The sequence below is a fragment of the Callorhinus ursinus genome, unplaced genomic scaffold, assembly GCF_003265705.2.
Source record: "Callorhinus ursinus isolate GAN/ISIS: 27379988/994484 unplaced genomic scaffold, GSC_fseal_2.0 scaffold3, whole genome shotgun sequence".
NCBI lineage: Eukaryota > Metazoa > Chordata > Mammalia > Carnivora > Otariidae > Callorhinus > Callorhinus ursinus.
Window position 1 is genome coordinate 11,302,168 of NW_027397065.1, and position 21,935 is coordinate 11,324,102.

Here is a 21,935-nt window from a genome sequence, read left to right on the forward strand (position 1 = left end):
GAAACTGCCTATGCAAAAAGCAGGCAGGGCCTTGCGTTCTTGGCATACGTAGTAAGACATGTAAGTAAAAGCATGAGAAAATCCTGTCACAACACTCACTAGGACCTATGTCCAGTTCATTCCCTCTGAGACTCCAAATGCATTTATGCCCCAGGCAAAATACTAAGTAAGGTATCTCTAAAAAAATGGAACAAACCATTTGAAGACAACTCAAGAAACTAGAACGGATGCTGTTTTCCCTGAGAAAAGTATTCCAGATTCTAATCTTTGAAAGGTCCCAAACAGAATAGTACTATCCAAGAACACTAAGTAAAGTCTGCCAGTGAACAAGCCCCACTCACGTAAAAGATGCTCCTTCAAGTTTCCTATCATCTTCTATTCCCCCGCCAATATTTGTGAAACTTTTCAAACATACAGAAGAGTTGGAAAATAATACAATAAACACCTTTACATTTACCCCCTTTGATTGAAAAACTGTTAACAACATTTTGCCATATATGCTTTCTTTTTATTTGTATAGGATTTTTTTTTTCTCTTTCTTAAGAGGCATTTAAAAATAACATGCCTTGGGGGCACCTGGGTGGCTCACTCAGTTAGGCATCTGCCTTCAGCTCAGGTCATGATCCCAGGGTCCTGGGATCGAGCCCCTTGTTGGGCTCCCTGTTAGGTGGGGAGTCTGTTTCTCCCTCTCCTGCTGCCCCTCCCCCTCACTCATCCTCTCTCTCTCTTTCAAATAAAATTAATAAAAAAATCTTTAAGATCTGATTGGAGTCAGATTCAACATAGATAACCAGAATATTCAGTTAATGCTTTGTACTTCAAATTGCATCACATGAGAGGAAACATAAAAGTCAAGTTATTCTATTACTAGTAATACTAACTGTTCATTTAAGTGCCCATAGTTAGATCCCTATTTTAAGGTACCTATTTTTTCATTTACAATTGCAAGAAATCTCTGAGGTGATACTTCAGAACTATGCAAATATACTGTGCAAATAATCCCTCACATACTTTTACCTAATGAAATTAGCATCCACTGATAATCGTTATCTGAATCAATTATTTCACGGAAGAGTTGTACATTAGTTTTTTATTATTAATGAAACAAAATTACCACAAACTTAACAACTTTAAACAACATAATTTAGAATCTCACAATCTGTAGATCACAAGTCTACATTGGTTTCTCTGCTCCAGGTTTCACAAGGCCAAAATCAAGGTGTCAGCCTACAGGTTCTTACCGGGAATTCTTGAAGAAGTCTGCTTTCAAGCTCCTTCAGGTAGTTGGCAAAAGCTAGTTCACTGAAGTTGCAGGCCTGAAATCTGCAGTTCCTTTAAGGCTATTAGTACAGGGACACCCTTAGCTCCCACAGGCTTCTATATGGTCCTTGAATGTGGGCCCTACCTTTATCTCGGGCCAGCAATGTCATGTTGAATCCTCCTCATGTTTGACTCTCTCTGGCTTCCCTTCTGCTGCCTCTCTTACAAATTCCTCTTCTGTTAAACCTCTGTCACTGACTCTTCTGCCTTTCCTGTCAGTTTTAAATAACTCATGTAATTGCACTGGGTCCGCCCAGATAATCCAGAATAATCTCTCTATATTAAGGTCAGCTAAATAATAACCTTAATTAAACCTGTAAAGTCCTTTCACAATACTACCTAGATTAGTGTTTCATTGAATAAGCAGAAATGTGAATCTTCAAAAAACATTTTAACAAGTTAACAATTATGCTCCCTCCTGCAGTCCATGGAATTGCCTTTCCTGTCACACTTGCATTAGTCCCAGACCATTAGGTCCCTCCACCAGGAGACCAGCACAAACCCCTGCTTATACCACACTTCCCAACAAGAGAGTTCTACAGGGCCTCAGTTCTGGTGGAGGTGGTGACAGGTCTCATTTCACAAGCAGACCAGAGCACACCTAGTTAAAACTCACCACATTCTGGCCAGGGACCAAACACTACCAACAGCAGGCAAGAAGGACCACTGCGGGCAACTGGCCTGCAGGAAACAGCAGCCAGAACACAACAGTACAGCACAGACAGCACACACTAGAGACACTCCCAAAAGTGCCAGGCCCTAGGCATTACATGACCTCTTCTTTATAAAGCTATTACTTTCAGTAACAGGAGACATAACTGGCTTTGCTAATACAGACAAGCACACAGAGACTTAAACAAAATGAGAAGACAAAGGAATTTACCCCAAATGAAAGAACAAGATATGGACATGGCCAGAGATCGAAACCAAACAGTTATAAGTAACATGACTAATGGAGAATTTAAAGCAACAAACATAAGGATACTAAATGGACTTGAGAAAAGAATGGAAGACATCAGTGAGACCCTTACCACAGATAGAGAAGACTTAAAAAAAGAATCAGAGAATGAAGAGTGCAATAAATTAGATTAAAAACATGCTTGATGCAAGGAACAGCAGGCTGGAAGAAGCACAGGAATGAATTAATGACATAGAAGACAAAGTAATGGGGGTGTTAAGTGAAATAAGTCAAGCAGAGAAAGTCAATTATCATATGGTTTTGCTTATTTGTGGAACGTAAGGAATAGCATGGAGGACATTAGGAGAAGGAGGGAAAAATGAAGGGGGGGAAATCAGAGGGAGAATGAACCATGAGAGACTATGGACTCTGAGAAACAAACTGAGGGTTTTAGAGGGGAGGGGGTGGGGGGATGGGTTAGCCCAGTGATGGGTATTAAAGAGGACACGTACTGCATGGAGCACTGGGTGTTATACGAAAACAATGAATCGTGGATCACCACATCAAAAACTATTGATGTATTGTATGGTGACTAACATAACATAATAAAATTAAATTAAAAAAAAAGAAGACAAAGTAATGGAAAGCTATGTAGCTGAACAAAAGAGAGAAAGAAGAATTATGCAAAATGATTACTGACTCAGGGAACTTAGTGACTACATTAAATGTAATAATATTCATATTATAGGAGTCCCAGAAGAGAGAGAAAAGGGGGCAGAAAATTTATTTGAAGAAATAATAGCTGAAAACTTCCCTAATCTGGGAAAGGAAACAGACATCCAGATCCAGGAGGCTCAGAGAACCATCAAAATCAATGAAAGCGGGCCAACACCAAGACATGTTGTAATTAAATTGGCGAAATATAGTGATAAAGAAAAAAATCTTAAAAGAAACAAGACAAAAGAAGTCATTAACTTACAAGGGAAAACCCATAAGGCTAGCAGGAGATTTTTCAACAGAACATGGCAAGCCAAAAGGGAGTAGCATGACATATTCAAAGTGCTGAATGGCAAAAATCTGCAGCCAAGAATACTATATCCAGCAAGGCTATCATTTCAGAATAGAAGGAGAGATCACCAGTTTCCCAGACAAACAAAAGCTAAGGGAGTTCATGACCACTAAACCAGCCCTACAAAAATGTTAAAGGGGACTCTGAGTAAAAAGGAGAGACCAAAAGTAACAGTATAAAGGCAGGAAACACAAAAGCGAATATTCCTGTAAAAAAAAAATCAGTCAAGGAACTCAAAATAAAAGGATATAAAATATAATAACATATCCCTAAATTGTGGGAAGGAGAAGAGGAAAGAATGGGTTCAAACTTAAATGACTATCAACTTAATAGAAACTGCTATATGCAGAAGAGTATATAAACAAACGTAATGTAACCAAAATCAAAAACCACTAAAACACATGCAAAGAATAAAAAGAAAGACATCCAAATATATCACTAAAGAAAATCAGAAAAACATGAAAGAGAGACAAGAAAGGATCAGAGAAAACCTCCAAAAACCTCCAAAAATGACCATAAAACAAACAACAAAATGGCAATAAATACCTCTCAATTACTGGACTAAACACTCCAATCAAAAGGCATAGGGTGTCAGAATGGATAAAAAAACAAGACCCATCTATAGGCTGCCTACAAGAGACTCATCTTATTACTTTAAAGATTTTATTTTTTATTTATTTGTGAGAAAGAGAGAGCATGTGTGCCTGAGAAAGAGAGCACAAGCCAGGGGCGGGGGGGAGTAGGGAGAAGCAGTTTCCGTGCTAAGCAGGGAGCCCGATGATGATGATACAGCACTTGATCTCAGGACCCTGGGATCATGACCTGAGCTGAAGGCAGACCCTTAACCAACTGAGCCACCCAGGAGCCCCAAGAGAATCATTTTAGACCTAAAGTTACCCGCAGATTGAAAATGAGGGGATGGAGAAACATTTATAATGCAAATGCATGTCAAAAGAAAGCTGGAGTTGCAATACTTATATTGGACAAACTAGACTTTAAAACAAAGACTGTAAGAAGAGACAAAGAAGGGCACTATATAATAATAAAGGGGACAATCCAACAAGAAGATATAACAATTATAAATATTTATGTACCAACATGGGAGCACCAAAATACATAAAATAACAAACATAAAGGAACTAATCAATATTAATACAATAATAGTGGGGGACTTTAACACCCCACTTATGTCAATGGACAGATCATCTAAATGGAAAATAAACAAGGAAACAATGGCTTTGAATGACACACTGGACCAGACAGATTTAACAGATATATTCAGAACATTCCAACCTAAAACAGCAGAACACACATTCTTTTCAAGTGCACGTGGAACATTCTCCAGAACAGATCACATATTGGGCCACAAAACAAGTTTCAACAAAAGATTAAAGTCAGACCATGCATCTTTTCTGACCACAACACTATGAAACTAGAAATCAACTGTAAGAAAAAATGTGGAAAGACTACAAATACCTGGAAGTTAAATAAAATGCTACTAGGTAATAAATGGATCAACCAAGAAATCAAAGAAGAAATTAAAAAATTACATGGAGGAAAATGAAAATGAAAGCCCAAAGGTACAAAATCTTGACGCAGCAAAAGTGGTTCTCAGAAGGAAGTATATAGCAATACAGGCCTACCTCAAGAAGCAAGAAAAATCTTAAATAAATAACCTAAGATCACACCTAAAGGAGCTAGAAAAAGAACAACAAATGAAGCTTAAAGCCAGTGGAAGGAAAGAAATAATAAAGATTAGAGCAGAAATACATCATATAGAAACTAAAATAATAGAACAGATCAATGAAACCAGGAGCTGGTTCTTGGGGAAAAAAAATCAATAAAACCGATAAACCTCTAGCCAGACTTAGCAAAAAGAAAAGAGAAAGGACTCAAATAAATAAAATCACAAATGAGAGAGGACAAATAACAACCAACACCAGAGAAATACAAACGATTATAAGAGATTATGAAAAACTATACACCAGCAAACTGGACAACCTAGAAAAAATAGGTAAATTCCTAGAAATATTAAATTACCAAAACTGAAACAGCAAGAAATAGAAAATTTGAACAGATTGACAACCTGCAAATAAACTGAATCAGTAATCAAAAAACTTCCAACAAACAGAAGTGCAGGACCAGATGGCTTCACAGGTGAAAAAAAAAATTATGCCCCTGGTTGTTTTTGTGTGATTCTAGGCAAGAATAAAAAGCCACGTTTTAAGACTATCAAATCATTGCTATTCTCTTATTAAGCACATTGACAATTTATTAATTCTTAAAGAGGTAAATAAGATAAATATTAAAGGAAATGTGAAGACCCAAATTAGTTAAGAAAATCAAATCTCTTTCATTAGAATTTCTGCTGGATCATAAATTCTCCACTTAATAGTAATTCAGTATTTATATGAAAGAGATAGTGGGGAAAATTTCACAAATTACATGCTAGTTTTTACAAATGAAGTCTGAAACCTAAATTATACTTACTACTTAATATATGATAGCCTTTGGAATCTTCCTGATTGAGCCTACCAGAAACATTATTCTCTGGCATTCAACTCCAGTATATATAGTGAAGAATTCTATTTTGAAAATTACCCTTTCACACCACTCTCCCACCTTCTTAAACCCTGACAGTATCTTTCTAAATTTAGATAAATTATCCAAACTTATTATAGGCTATATATTTTTATCAAGCTATATGTAGATAGTAAAAAAAAATGCATATTAGCAAAAGCATTTGTTTGACTATAAAAACGTAACTATGTGAATGCAAAGAGTATTCTTTTGTGTAGTTATGGAACTGCATTCTAAAAACAAACTGACATCTCAGTTTATTTTACTTACACAATAAATTTAATTTACATAGAAATGACAGAGCATTTCAGGAGCAAGTCTTAAAAACAATTTCTGCTGAATGACTGCTATAATAATCTCCTTAAGAGAGAAATAAACATAAACTAAAACGGCATTTGTGAAACATACATAGTAGCTTTCTAGTGAAGACAAAACTTGATATTTAGTAGGAACATACTAAAAAAAACCAGAAGGGGTTTTGGTTTAGATTGTTGGCTAAAGTCAGAATCTGTTTCCTTAAAACTTCAATCTTAAGCATATCAGAAGCTATTTATTAAGGCAGTCTCCTAGGCAACAAACTCCAATTTGCACTTTCTTCTGAATTCCACCCTATCCATCAATGAAGAGAAAGGAGGTCTTTCAGTGCTTCTATGTCCAGGACGTGGTGAGATGCTTTCTACAGATTCTCACTGCAACTAGCAACCTCACTGGTAACATGAAATACTAAATTATTTCCAGAATTTAAATGCAAAGGTTTATTTGTTTTCTAGGAACTTTAGACAGTCATACAAGAACTTCTATTTTTTTTAATTATAGCAAATTAAGTCTAGAGTTTGACTAAGAAGAATAAAAATTTCCAGAACATGCCACAAATACAGACTACTTTTAATCAAATAATTTTAATCAGCAAAGCTATAATCATCTGAAACTCTTAGAAATTAAATGGGAATGAGAGTAAAATAATTGAAAATTGTTTAGTTCTACAAATGGGAAAATTATCAATAGCATATAATTTTCCTTTCTTCCAATAAGAAAGCATATCTTTATGTTCAAACTCCTAAAATTAAGGAATTTCCTAAAATGCATAGGTCTAGAATTTATAGTTTATGTATTTGTATCACACTCATTTGCTATTCAACAAATACCATGAGAACACAGAAAATTTCCCCAAACTGCTGAAAGACAAGCATAAAAAAATACTGTAATACAGAGTAAAGTATCTTAAGAGAAAGAAAGCAAACTCATGCCATTAGTTTACTAATATTTTTTAATTCTATTTTATTATTTTTAACTTAATTTTTAATACTGCTAAATGGAATATTCACATTTAAGGTCACATTAAATCTTTCTTGGAAGAAGGCAAGAGAGGCAGAAAAAGAGAATGAGAAGAAAGGAAACAGAAAAGAGAAAGACAAAGAATGCAAAGAATGGTAGAGGAGATGAGAGAGGGCTTCCTAGGAGATATCAGATCTAAAACCGGAGGCAGGTAGAGGTATGAATGAAGTATAGTAAGGTGGTTAAATCTAACTGGAAGGCACAGCTCAGAAATAGAAATGAAGGAATATGGACAAAAAGACAGGCCCACCTATGTATTATTAAATCCCACCATAATGAACACCAAACAAATTTACTAGAATGAAAATTGTGTCATTATTCGTATGTAACTAGAACTCATACATCTCAGTCCTAAAATGTAGGAAATGAAATTCAATTAATAATCAACCTTCAACAGTGAGATTAGTAATGAAAACAAGTATTTCAAATAAGACATGAGAAGCAAGATGGTAGGGAACAAAATGCTAACAACCAGACTTCCCTTCGCTAATCCTTGGATCTTCTGTTGTGACAGTTTTATGCTAGAAAATTATATTTACTTTTGATAAATATATTGGGAAGCAAAAGGGATTGATACTTGAAGCTCAGGGGTCCACTGATCTAAATTTAAAATACACTGCATTACAGAATAAATCCTGTGATTAGGGGTGATCATTTGGGGCCAAATTGATCATGAACACAAATGTGAATGCAGGCACAGGAGGTGGAAAAATCTAGATAATGAAGAATATTTTATCTCTATCTATATATAATCATTAAAGTGAAACTTCAAAATACTTTATCATGGAGTAAGATCCACCAAAAATTAAACCTGTGACGATCCCTATGTCCAAAGAACATAAGGTAGGAGATCCTAGGAGAAAGGAATCACTTGTACATGGATAATCTAATAAGACACAGTTGCCAAATTTTGACAGAGATGATGCTAGGGGATACAGGTTAAGAGTGGAAAAGGCAGATGCCAAAAAGGACAAAGTCTGTTTAGAGAACAGCACCTGTCTAAGTGAACAAATATGTGTGGCTCATGGAAAAGACTAAACTGTAAGCCCCATTTAAAAAGAAAACAAAACAAACATCCCCAGTTCTTCTGTAAGGTCAAATACTATGGATATTCTAGAATCAACATAATACTAGCCTGGAGCATATAATTAATTCATGTGGAAATGGGCAAACAACTCATGTGCAGCAGAAATTATTCAGGGCACTAATTATACTTAAGTTATAAATGCTAGAGAACAATGTCAAGAACTTTGAAGGGCCTGAGATTTTATCCTGTTTGCAAGCTAACAAGTTAGCCTGCTACTATTTCATGGATACTGCCAAAAGACACTAGACTCATGTGTCAGAGACAAAAAACTTTATTACTTGAGGTATAGGGCAAGCAGCATGAACTTATTTTCATCTCTTTCTTTGGTCCCTCAAAGCCCAAAGAGGCAATGTGGACAGGCCAAGGATAGAGGCTAAGCACATAGTAGGACTATATTATAGCTGAGGAACCTCAAAATTTATGAAGCCCAATCTTATAAGGGGGTTGCTAACAAACCTGCCCATTCTTTGCCCCCATTGGGGGACGGGAAAGCATTTTCTTGGACAGCTAACAAATCTGCTCTCTGCCTTGGAGGAAGACACAATTTCTGTCTTCCAAACAGTTTCCTAATACAAACACCCTCAAAAAGATAGTCCACAACAAAAGCTGTCAGCGCCTTTGCTCAGACACATGCAGAAATGCAATCCATGGAGAACTTTCTCCTAGTAAACATACAGCAAGTTTCATGTATTCTTTATGCTACTGTTCAACCAAGTAATTCAAACTATTTTTTTAAAGAATCAAAACAGGAATATAAGAACTTCAGCTTTTCCTTAGAGAACAAAAGTAGTATGTAGTTATCACACTAAACAAATGTGTCCATATGCATTTTATTAAAATTACTTAACATGACATAGAATGAATAAAACTTTTGGCTTTAACAGAACATTCATCTGAATGACAAATGACATTTTCAAGGGTTCCTCCCACTGGTACCATGTGAGGAAACTAAATGGTCACAAGGCCTAATCCTTCATCAAGTCAAAGGTAGTAGGTTAGACCCAATTTATTAGCCAAGCAAGTATCAATCTTCTTCACACAGATAACACTTTTTTTTAACCTTTATTGAGGAATAACTGACTGTGATGATTTGATATATACATACATTATAGAATGATAAACAAGATTAATACAATTAAAACATCCATCACCTCATATAATTAACATAGGTAACTTTTTTTTTTTTTTAAGATAAGCACTTAAAAGAACACTTATCCCGCGTGGCATAGTAGAGGATTCAACCTCTTAAAAACATTTAAAAGATAAAACTTGGCATGAATTTGTTTTCTGATGTAATAACTCACTACAAAATATTAGGGTCACGGGAAGGATATGTTTACATAAAAACATAAACTTTGAAACTGAGAATATGTTTCAAACATAACCATTGAAATAAACAAAAAAATGCAAAACGTTTTTAAAATCACTTTTTTTTTTAAAGAAAGACTTCAAGAAATGCTTTAGCTTCAAAACCTTTATTCTGACTATTGAAAATTAGAAAAAAAAAGTTTGAAGTTGAATATATGACCATACCTCTCCTAGAGCTTCATATCTTTTCTGGTTCCACCTGTGCAAGTCTTCCCGGTAGTTAAAAACAAATGGTTCCCCAGTTTTTATGTGTCTTAACTGCCCCTCTAGAAGATAAACAAATAGTATTGCTATGATTCAGAGTATATTTATAATAATATGAAAAATATAACAAATAATGTCTGATAAAAATTTAAAATAACTTTCTCAGAAGTTTCATTTTTTCTTCACATTTTTCCTTCAAATATTAACATGATACAAACATCTAACTACTATAAAAGAATGGTCCCAACTACTCAAATGCTGTGGCTTTTGACCTTCATTTCTCTAAAGCAAATTAACAACATCGAGGGCCTATCATGTATAAGGATCTTGGCTAGCTACAGCCATGAACATGGCCTCAGTTTCTAAGCTTAGTGGTTACTGGAGGAGTAAAAGCATAAATATCAAAAAGTTAAGCAGCTTTTCAGGAAGTTAAGCAAGAATGAAGTAAGTCAACAATCTAAAAACTGCCACGGGCAACTCACGTAGATGATAAAGTCTAAAATGAGTATGGAAAAATGGAAGGTCCCTATAGGTTACAATAGGTTCAGAGGTTCCAGTGAGATTTCTCAACTAGGCCTTGAGGTATGGTTAAGATTTCAAATGAACATTGGAGAAAAGCAGTGAGCCAACACTGGTTTGGACTGTCAAGGCAGACACACTCACTTCAGAGATTTTACTGGTAATAACTTTGCTAATAACATCACGGGAATAATCAATCCAGAGGCACAGGCAAGGAAAAGCAGGAGAGGCATTTCTTCCCAGGTCCTTGCCTCTCACTGCCAGCACCCTCTGGTCCAGAGTAGGTGAGGTCTCTAAGTGAAGCAAAAGGTTACCTCATACATTGGTAAGCATTTGGTTACAAATGCTATGATATTCTTCAGAGAAATATACTTCAAATATCCACAGATTATATGTTAGTTTATCATAAGCAATGCCAAACCAGTCATCCTGCTCAAAGTCTTCCATAGATAAAGACTCTGCTCATAGAAAACATTAGTCTGTATTCACAAAAAGATTACATTATCAGTATGTTTATAAGGAGAAAAGACCAGGCCACCTGTGTTCTTTCTGTCCCAGAAGCGTGCCATTGGTAATCAAGAGAGAAACAGACCACAGGCCAATTACTTTAACCTACTCTCCCCTGCCTCTACCCAGCAATTTAAACAAAAATGTGAAAAATGGACAGAACATTCAAATAACAGTGAATGATCCATTTTAAAAGAAACAAAAAGAAGTACTGAGCCAAACTGCAGAACACTGGAGAACATGTTGGGATCAAAAAGCAGAAGGCTCAAACTACTGGATCTGGACTTTATGCTAAGAGCAGTGAAGCACAAGAAAGGGTTTAGAGCCCAAAGAGGGACATGACATGCAGAGTGGAACTTAGTATTTGATTTTTATTCAATGAGGGCATGCAGGAGTGGACAAAATGTTGAAAGGAAAATTATGGCACTCAAACTGAACCCTGGAAATATACTACTCCAAGTAAAACTACTTCACTATTTTTATGAATCAATTTCACCACACACAAAACTGCCTTTTTAAAAGTGCAAAATAAGGGCTAATCCTTATTTGTAAAGTTTTTAATACTCTCAGCATGAGACACTGTGTTAGATCACTAGAACACTCTTTTTTCGATTCTTTAGGAAAATGGGACTGTCAAAACAGCCACCTATTAGCACTAGTGTTAAAAGTGAAAACAAGGTTAAGAGTCAAGGAAAGTGAGCAAGTTCTTATCCAGAAAAAAATATCTGGATCACTTATGTTATATTTTTGTTTGCAAATATGGCATTTCTGGTTTGGACAATCTCTCCAGGGACTGTCAAAGGTCTGATTTAGGATACTTTAGCTTAGGGTACCCTAAAATCTGCTGTAAAGTTTCACATGCATACCTAAAATGTGTGCTATTCTGTGAATTGTATCCATATATTTTATCAGATTTGTTACAGAGTCTAGGACCTCAAAGAGGCTGTCACTTGCCTAAATGACTTAATAAGTTGAAAGTATTTAGGATACTTCCTGGCATGTATTAAGAGTTCAATAAATATCAGGTATTATGGAAGACGATATTCAAACTCAAATGGTCTGCCACAAGTCCAATTATTTTTTTTAGTGATACAAAAGTGTACTGCACCAGAGCAGAGGGAGTATAGGTGAGGGAAAAAGTGGAAAAGCCTTCAACTTCTTCATCAGCAAGGATATCTGAGCTGGGCCTTATACAATTACACAATGGGAAACATAGGTGTATTTGAAAAGGGACAGTGATTTGAAAGAATAAGGTATCAATTTGATATAGGTAAAAACAAACTCTTCCCCTTTGTTACAAACTGTTTGGCTTAGAATAAAATTTGTATCAAAATTCATCTTTTATCCAACTACTTTAAAATCCTTTAGAAAAATTAGAAACTTCTTCAATCGGGTAACGAAAGTTTAATTTCAAAGCTTTCATAAAAGTTTTTGTCATCATAAAGTTAAAAAAGAAGTCCCCAAAGATACTAAGTTAGAACTGCCCTTTTAGAGGTTTAGTATTGAGACCCAGTTTCTTGTTTCCAAATACTTACTTCTTTGAAAAAATATTCACCATTAACCCAAATTCAAAGGTGAACTGTATCAAACTAAAAAAAGATCTTAAAAGTGACATTCTCTCCTTAGAATTCAAGTATTTCTGCCTCATATTGTTAGTCTATGTTAATGCAAGACAATGTCCAAGATGCTTATAAAATGAATGGTAGGTGTGTTCAAGGATGCACACACATTTGAGGTATACATACATGAAAGGACACGTATATGCAAAGGTATAGGTATGTACGTAAGTGTGAATGCAAGGTAACTAAATACATGCAAGGGTGTACAAGTGTGTGAAAAGATGTGTGTATGTATCTGGTAAGAAAGGGGAAGATAAAAGTTTATTGCTCCTGGAGCACCTGGCTAGCTCAGTTGGTAGAGCATGCAACTCTTGATCTCAGGGTCATGAATTCAAGTCCCATATTGGGTGTGGAGCCTACTTAAAAAAAAAAAAAAAGTGTATTCTTTCTTTGTTTTTTTACTCACTTTAAAAAATATTCACAGAAGATGAAACAGACTTTAGCGAAAACTGATGTCCTATATCCATAAGGCAAACATAGTTCTATGATTTACCCACAATACCAACATCCTATCCAATTCCTGTTTTGAAGGAATCTAGGAATCATTTTAAAGGAATAAAGACAATTTTAGTCTAAATGCTCATTTGGTTCTATTAATTAAAATATAAAGAAATTTGAAAAAACAAAATATTACTACTTACACATATCTTGGCATTAAGATATGCTTTATTAAAAAGAATGAAAACTAACCTCAGAAAAGAGATTAAAGTTTCTAATATCATCTGTTTAAAATCAATTAATCTTCTAGTACACAGAGACTGTCACTATAAATCCTGACACCTATAACTGTTATTATAAAGGGATATCCACTACCACAATGATAACAAATCACCAATTTAGTTGATGTGGAGCAACAAATAGAAAGCTACAACTTAAATGCTACCAAGCCTGCAACAATAGTACTCTTCAAGTGTAATAACAGTATGTTATTAATTCAGGGAATCATAATTCTTTGTTTCAGAAATATCCTTGTAACTTATGGTATGTTCTTCCAAACCTCAAGTGCATTTATTATTCAGAATTTAATAAATAAATTTAAAATAAACAGGGTGCCTGGGTGGCTCAGTCAGTTAAGCGTCTGCCTTTGGCTCAGATCATGATTTCGGGATCCTGGGATCAACAGAGCTCTGTGTCGGGCTCTCTGCTCAGCAGGGAGTCGGCTTCTCTCTCTCTGTCTCTCTGTCTCTCATTCTTGCTCTCGCTCTCTCTCAAATAAATAAATAAATAAATAATCAATCATTAAAAAATAAAATAAATTTTAAAATAAGGATGTTGTGTGAAAAAAATCATGGAAAACTGAGTGTTATGCTTTTAAAATATTATCACAGATGATAACTGCTAGCCATTTAACTTTAAATATGTGAAAAAGTAGCATCTTTCTACATAATTTAATTGGAGTCCTAATTGGATGCCAGACAGTTGAAAGCTCAGGGTTGAAATATGTTCAGTCAAATCAAATTCACGTCCATTGGTTTAAGTGACTTGACAATTATGGGAAATTACAATTTGGTTCTTTTGCTTAAGTGAAGAATTTCACCATGAAGGGAGAAGTCATTATTTCTTAAATGAAATACATAAAATATTCTAACTTGCAAATAAAAATAGCGAATAATATCTGTCCTATGATTCTATTAGCATGATAACTAAATCTTGTATGTAGCATACAATCACTTACTTTCATTAAAAGCATATTCAAATCCTTCCAGGGTATCAGGAAAATCAAGAGGTGGTTCATCTTTTTTCATTAGTTCATCCAAATCAATCCTAGATAATAAATCTAGAAAAGAATATGAAATGCGCTTACATTCATTTTCTTAACAAAGTTATATTTTAATAACAAAGTTAATAACAAAGATTATATTTCTGATTATTTTAAGTATTCTTTGTTCTACCAGATTACTTTTTATGTGTTGCCTTATTGATAAGTTTTTAAATTTTAAGTTCCCCAATGCTATATCATGACAATATCAAAAGTACTTTCAAAATCATAATTTCCAAAACAATCACAATTTTATTTTTTTTTTATTTTTTTTAAAACAATCACAATTTTAGATCTCATGTAGCACTATAGTAAATTATTAACTTCTTCCTCTCAAAATATTCAGCTATTAATTTGTATCTTATTAACGTCCACCTATAAAGTTTTGGGTCTTTTAAATGGTCACTAAATCTTATATAAAGATGAAACTACTGTTTATGAATAAGGAAACTCACAAATTTAAATAGGAGTAATATAGCACATTATTCCATTTTTATAGGAAAAAGCACAATATTAAAATACAACATGCTAACTGGAGAAAATGTGGTTAACACAAAGCAGTTTTTATTCTTCACACCATTTGATTTCCATACAATAAAAAATTGTCAACAAAGTTCTTTAAATAAACATTTTATTTTGAAATCATTTTGGATTTACAGAAAAGTTGGAAGAAAGTACAGATAGTGTCTGTATGTCCTTTACCCAGTTTCCCCTATTGTTAACATCCTACATTACCAGGGTACATTTGTGAAAGTGAAGAAACCAACATATGTATGTTCCTATTGACTAAGCCCAGAAATTATTCATCAGTTTCCCATTAATGTCCATTTTCTATTCCAGGATTCCATCCAGGATACCACACTGCATGCAGCTGTCATGTCTGCCAATCTCCTCTGGTCTGTGACAGATTCCAGTCTTTGCCTCTTCTCCATGATCTTGACTCTTTTGAGGAATACTGCTTAGGTATTTTATAGAATGACCCTAAATTTAGGTGTGTTTGATTTTTTTTTTAATTTTGTGATTAAACTAGGGTTACAGGTTTTTAGAAAGATTACCACAGAGGTAAACTGCCTCTCTTATCACATGATATCAAGGGGAACGTGATATCCACGGGACATCACTGGGGATGTTAATCTCCATCAGTTGGCTACGACAGTGTCTGCCAGACATCTCAGCTATGAAGTTACTATTTTTCCCTTTTCATAATCTATTCATTCCTTGGAAGTGAGTAAGTCTAGCCCACATTCAAGGAGAAAGAGGTGGAATTATGCTCTACCTTGTGGAGTAGAGAATATCTACATATATTATTTGTAATTCTTCTGTATGAAATTTTTGTCTCTCTTCCTCCATTTATACAGTTATTCAATCTTATTTATGTCAGTATGGGAATGATGGATATTTATTATATACTTTGGGTTACAATAAATACTACATCATTTATTTTGTTGCTCAAATTGATCCAGCAATGGCCACGGTTGTAAGCTCTTCCAGCTGTTTGACATGCTCTTATCTTTTTGTTTTTTAAATATTCCTTTATTTTGTGTTACCACAAGATGCTTGCTCTAGGCTTATCTTTTCCCTGCCCCAGCCTAGAATCAGTCTGTCAACAAGTATTTAATGATATCTTTTAGGCTCTTCTTATAGGATGAGGCAAAAATTCTCACTATATGTCATATGAGAGTAATATCAAAACTCAGAAAAACAAAAAGATAAACTTCAAATTTATTGTTCCAAAGAAAAGATTTTTTTAAAAAAGTTTAGGTTTCGAGATTTTGCATTCTAACTCAAATTCCTGAAGAGAAACCAGCTTCTAGGATATGTAATAAAGCAAACTAGTCCCTTTTCCTACAAAAGAATTATCTCAGAAGAAACACCTTATTTCTATCTCTTACAGAGATATAACAAATCCATTTGTATGGAACATCAAAATATGCCAAAGAAAAAAGTAGTTTGTCTACCTCCAGTCTCTAGTCTCTTTTAAAGATAAGCCCTCAAAAAAATCATTTTTTAGTACTCTTCAAACTGCTATATCAAATAAACCTCGACTCACATAAAAATGTAACATCTTCAAAATTCAAAAATAAAAATGTTTACAAATTCTCTAGTAAAATGGAAATGTCACATAATATACATACTGCACTAAAAAAGGGATATAGGCTGACAAATTTCTGATTCATTAGTGAATTTCTGAACACCATGTAATTCTTTGCAAAACAGAGTAAAATAGAAGATTTTTTAATAGCAAAAATGGCTTGGAGTGGCTAGAAAATTCTTTCTTTCCAATGAGCTGAGGCTCCTTCACTATAGTCATCTACAGTTCAAAACTTAGAAACCTTTTAATCAGACACACAGCAACCATCTAATATATAAGCAGATATATTATGTCTAACAGCCATTTTGTCTATCAGCTCAGATCATAAAATGCCACCTAACATCTACATACCAATTTAAAGTTTTCACATACTTTACCTCACTTGATCATCAAAACCCTATATTATAGTAGCATGTATTATCACCTTCACTGTCCTTCAGATGAGAAAATGAACTCAGAGAGGAAAAATGGCTTGTCCAAAATTATACCTTCATAGCACAGTGGGGTTAATGGAATAGATGTAGTTTCCAATATCTAACTCAATGCTCTTTCAAAATCACCATACTTACTCTATGTGCCATATCAACCCTAAAATATTCTGCCCCCTCTCTTCCTTACCTTATAAAGTTATAAATATAGAAATATGCTTTTGCTCTGCTTGAAATGTTCCTATGAATGACAAAATGAAAACTAAATAAATAGGCATTCTTCAAACTTCTCTATTAACAAGGGAACCAGATATAGGTATTTTATTTCATTAGCATTAAGAAGACATGTAGAAAGAAAATGTCAGAAATTATTTTTCCTGCTTTTTAAAAAGAAAGCAATACTATAAGCTGCATTTTACATACACACTGGATTCCAAAGGCAGTGGATTAGGCAAAAATCAAGTATATAAAAACATTTCCATTAAAAATACCTTCATTCACCTATAAAATACAGTATGACTGAATCCATATAACTTAAATATGCATCAGATGTAACACAAGTGTTTTTTCTAAAACATGCCTCTGATGATTAAAGTGATTCAGCAACTAGAATTCTAAACTTCAACTAAGCATATGCAATAAATGGATAAAAATACCACTTGATACCCAGAAGAAATGAAAACAGAGACTTAAACAGATATTTGTACACTCGTGTTCATGGCAGCATTATTCACAGCAGCCAAGAAACAACCGAAGTGTCCAAAGACAGAGGAATGGGATGGTTAATTCTTTGTGTCAACTTGACGGAGCCATGCCATACTCAGGTATTTGGTTAAACCTTCCTCTGAGTGTGTCTGTGAAGGTGTTTCTGGATGAGATTTGACATTTGAATCTGGATGAGTATGTACATGATACTTTCAAACACTTTTGTAAAACTAACAACATAATGAAATTGGCTGGTTGCTCCTAAGGTCACTGGACAAGGAAGTGGAAAAAATGGACAAATTCAAGAATTCAAATACTGAGCTCAAGCACAGCATAAATAACCTCTATCTTCACAAACCAGGGTTAGGCAAAGGATGCATAGACATGACACTAAAAGCATAATCCATAAAACATAAAACTGATAAGTAGATTTCTTTAAAGGTACGTTTAATTCAGTTTGACACTTTGTTCTAAATGTACTTTGCTATGCACTGCCACTTTATTTTCTAGTATTTCCAATTTAACTCTTCATTAATTGTTACAAGCTCACATGTACCAAGCACTCTTATTTCTATAGTACCAATGAATTAAAAGATTCAGAGAAGCTAAGTAGCTAGTTAAGTTAGTACAAAAACCTGAGTTTGAATCCAGACAATTCCATTTTTACACCCTATCCATACTCTTTTTACATAATTGTAGCAGCTTTAAAATCCAGAAAACCTATGTAAACTCTTATATATTGCTTGAGGAAATGTAAATTGGAATGACTATTTGGAAAATGTAATTTTCACATTATCAAGTAAGGCTGAAAATGCACAAAATCTATTTAGGAAACCCAGTGAGTCTATTTAGAAACTCACACACATTCCTTGTCCTCTCTCCTAAATCAATCATTACTCTGAGAGTGCTAGTCATTTCCAGCAGGATACAAGCACACAATGAAACCTTCGAGAGGATTGTCCATAGCTGTCTCTAATTCCTCTCTTCCCATTTTATGAGGAAGCTCTCCAGTATAGCTTTCATTTCCACCAATTCGTGAAAACAGCTCTTTGTGATGATCACCAATAACCTCCACGCCGTCAAATCTAAAAGTAATTTCTCAGTCCTTGTCTAACCTGAATCATTATCATGACTGAATGAATTACTCCCATTTTCTTCATTTGGTGTTCAGGATCTCTTGCTTGCTCTTGGTTCTCAGCCTATTTTACTAGAAATTCATTTTCAGCTTCTTTTGCTGGTTCCTCTTCATCTTCCTGACCTTAGAGCTGAAATGCCCCAGGGTTCAATCTTCAGATCTCTTCTCTTTTCTGTCTATACTGACATCCCTGGTGATCTCAATTAGGACCTATGGTCCTTTAAATATTACCTCCATGCTAATGATTTCTAGAACTTTTATCTCTAACCCAAATGATCTCCCAAACTCCATATACAACTCTTCTACCTTCCTGTTTAAGTGGCGTCTCAGTTTAATATTTAATATGTCTAACTCTTGCTTTTCACTACGCATCACCACAACCTGCTTTCCCAGTTTTCTTAATCTAATACACAGCATCTAACTTAGAGTTTTTTAGGCCAAGAACCTTCAAATTTATCTTAATTTCTCCTCTAACATACCATGTCTAATCCAACAGAAAATCACGTCATCTCTTCCTTCAAAACATAACCAGAATCTGTCATCAACCTCTTTGCTACCACCCTAATCGAATACATCATCGTCTCTTACATTTGTGAGGAGAAAGCAATGCTCTTAGCCATTTTCCATTTTTGAAGGTAAGGGCTAGTTACACCACTCCCTTGATAGAACACTAGCTCTAAAAGCAGGGACAAGATGAGGCAGATTGTAAGCTAAGAAACTGGCTGCTTTATCATATACATGGTTTAGGCTTTTCTGAAAAGAGATAAAAGGTAGTAGGAGAAATTCTTGAGGTATCTTCATCATCCAGCCTCATAAAGAAGGGTAGGATGGCAGTGAGGGATTCAGAAAAATGGCTGCAGTCAAGATGGTCTGGGACATTACCTACAAAGCATCATGAAGACCACAAAGACTCTACATTGAACAAGTAAAGAGACTCGTTATCTGGCATAGTTGGCATCTTAATATTTAGAAAATCCATTGAAGAGATCTTCCGGTTCAACAAAGCACTTATTTTAGGAGTAAAATTCTTTTAGCCTGCAGACTTAAAAAAAAGTCTAGAACTCAAAATACCCAAAGAAGGTCTAGGGTAGATTCACTCTGAGGTGTTAACATGTTGAGCCTTTCAAAAAATATCCCTAATTAATGCCACAAAGATAGAATACTGGATTATTAGGCAGATTTTCCTAGCCTAGCATGACATTCTGATCAACAAACTATGATAAAGGCAATAGTCTTAATTCAAGAGACCTACAGTGTTAGTTTTACCATTAAATATATGATTTTGGATAAGAAAAGGCTTATGAATTCTTACAGTTATAAAATTACATGATTCTGTGATTTATTTACTGAGTACATACTACATCTCAGATACTGAAAGAGTTGTTATGAGGAATACAAACAATTACAAATGGATTAAATACTCACATTCTTATTTTAGAATTGAAATGAATGGAAGATCACCTAAATATTCCTGTCCCTTCATTGGGCACAATGAAAATACCCTGAAAAAGCAAATTAAGTATGTACCTTTCAGTGCTGTAGTCTTTTCTTTTTCATCTGGACCTCCCTGTTGGATTTGTGCCATGCTTATCCAAATTGGCAACAAAATTAAAGAGCTCAAGGAAATAGACATCAATCTTCAGAAGACAGTCTAGAATGAATGAAAGCAATAAATTAAGCTCTACTCAATCCTACCTATTCCATGAGAACTTCCTAGATCCTCCCAGTTGGGATTAATCTCTCTATTCTGATTTCCCACTGTACTTTGTTGATGCTTATACCACAGTACTTATCGTAGCCTGCCTTAAATTATAGTTACTTATGTATTTGTCTGGGTCAGCTAACAGATTACAAGCCCCAGGATAGAGGTATCAAGTTTTTGTCATCTTTATATCTCTTGTGTCACCAAACACAATACCTTATACATACAGATACCTAAAGTCACTGAATTTAATTTAGCTAAATTTACTATGTAAGTTTAGTTCTCTATCATCTAATGTTTTTTAAAAAATATCTTCAGGTAGTTTTAAAAGTCTGAAATTTCCTTTAAAATAAACTATAAGCATGTGTCAATTACAAGGTCAGAATGTCTTCCTTCCAGAACAGTCAGAAGGAGAAAAATACATAAATACATAAAGTAACTAAGTTACCTCTGGTGCAATTCAAAATACAACTTTAAGGGAGAAAATCAGCCCTTTAAAAAATGAAACCATGTCAAATTCAATGTCTGGAAGCCATTCTCTATAAATGGCACTCCAGTATTGTTAAAAATCTAATTCTGCTCTATTTTGGCCAAAGGGAAGGCATTTACACTATAAATAGATGGTTTTTCCCAAAACCATCAAAGACAAAAAAAAGACAGAAGACAAAAAAAACCCCCAAAAAACAACAACACTATTCCTAAAGTTTAAAAGACAAAAATGCAACACATACAATGGAAAAAATTAAACTAATTTAGTCAATCCACGACTGTTAATGAAATTATATAAAAACCACATTCATGACAACAATAAAATGAGACTGAATATTCCCCTGATTGAGGAACCCAATTTATTTGCTATCCACAAAGCAAACCTCAGTTTCCATTCAGAGGAATATTTTAAAATTATCTTTAAAAACTGAGGCATTTTCATAATCAACAGAGTATAGCAGAAAATATTTTTAAAAAACCAATACTGAGGGGCGCCTGGGTGACTCAGTTAAGCGTCTGCCTTCGGCTCAGGTAATGATCCCAGCGTCCTAGGCTCTCTGCTCATCATGGAGCCTGCTTCTCCCTCTCCCTCTGCCTGCCACTCTGCCTGCTTGTGTGCTCTCTCTCACTCTGTCAAATAAATAAATAAATAAAATCTTTAAAAAAAAGTATAACTAACACTGAAAATATTTTTAAACTATGAATGCTCCAAACAGTCATAAATCATATTGCCCTTATTTCAATTCTAACTGGAGGTATGGGGGGTGGTATAAGAGGAAAGACCTGGCTTCACCATTAACTACATGTACCCTTGACAAATTATTTCACTTCTCTGTCCCTTATTTTCAAATATGAAAAATGGCAATGATAATCATGTTTCCCTCATACTGTTACAGTGAGGTTAAATGTAAAATAGTTAGCATAGTACTTGATGTGTAACTAAGTGCTCAATGTATGCTGGCTTATATATTTTTTAATTGTTATAAATGTATCATGGCTTCACCATTTAATAATAGCTCTGTGGCCAGGGACAAAACACTTAATATCCAAAATCTTCAGTTTCCTCATTTATCAAATGTAGCTCAAGAATTAGTGTTATAGAAGGTATGTATGGCTGAT

The 21,935-nt window shown here is 34.5% G+C and overlaps 1 protein-coding gene across 12 annotated transcripts in view; it reads right to left on the reverse strand.

The window, feature by feature from the left end:
• ARB2A (ARB2 cotranscriptional regulator A) overlaps positions 1 to 21,935 on the reverse strand; it is a 395,713-nt gene that overhangs the window by 342,703 nt on the left and 31,075 nt on the right. For 10 of the 12 annotated variants that reach the window (XM_073888143.1, XM_073888149.1, XM_025866777.2 and 7 more), the window contains exons 2-4: positions 20,153 to 20,276; positions 14,182 to 14,283; positions 9,823 to 9,923 (exon numbers count right to left, since the gene is read on the reverse strand). In XM_073888143.1, the coding sequence (XP_073744244.1) occupies positions 9,823 to 9,923; positions 14,182 to 14,283; positions 20,153 to 20,258 (309 nt within the window). In that variant the 5' untranslated portion in view covers positions 20,259 to 20,276. Of the gene's footprint in view, positions 1 to 9,822; positions 9,924 to 14,181; positions 14,284 to 20,152; positions 20,277 to 21,935 lie in introns of those variants that run through there. The other 2 variants (XM_073888114.1, XM_073888119.1) reach the window with 2 other exon arrangements.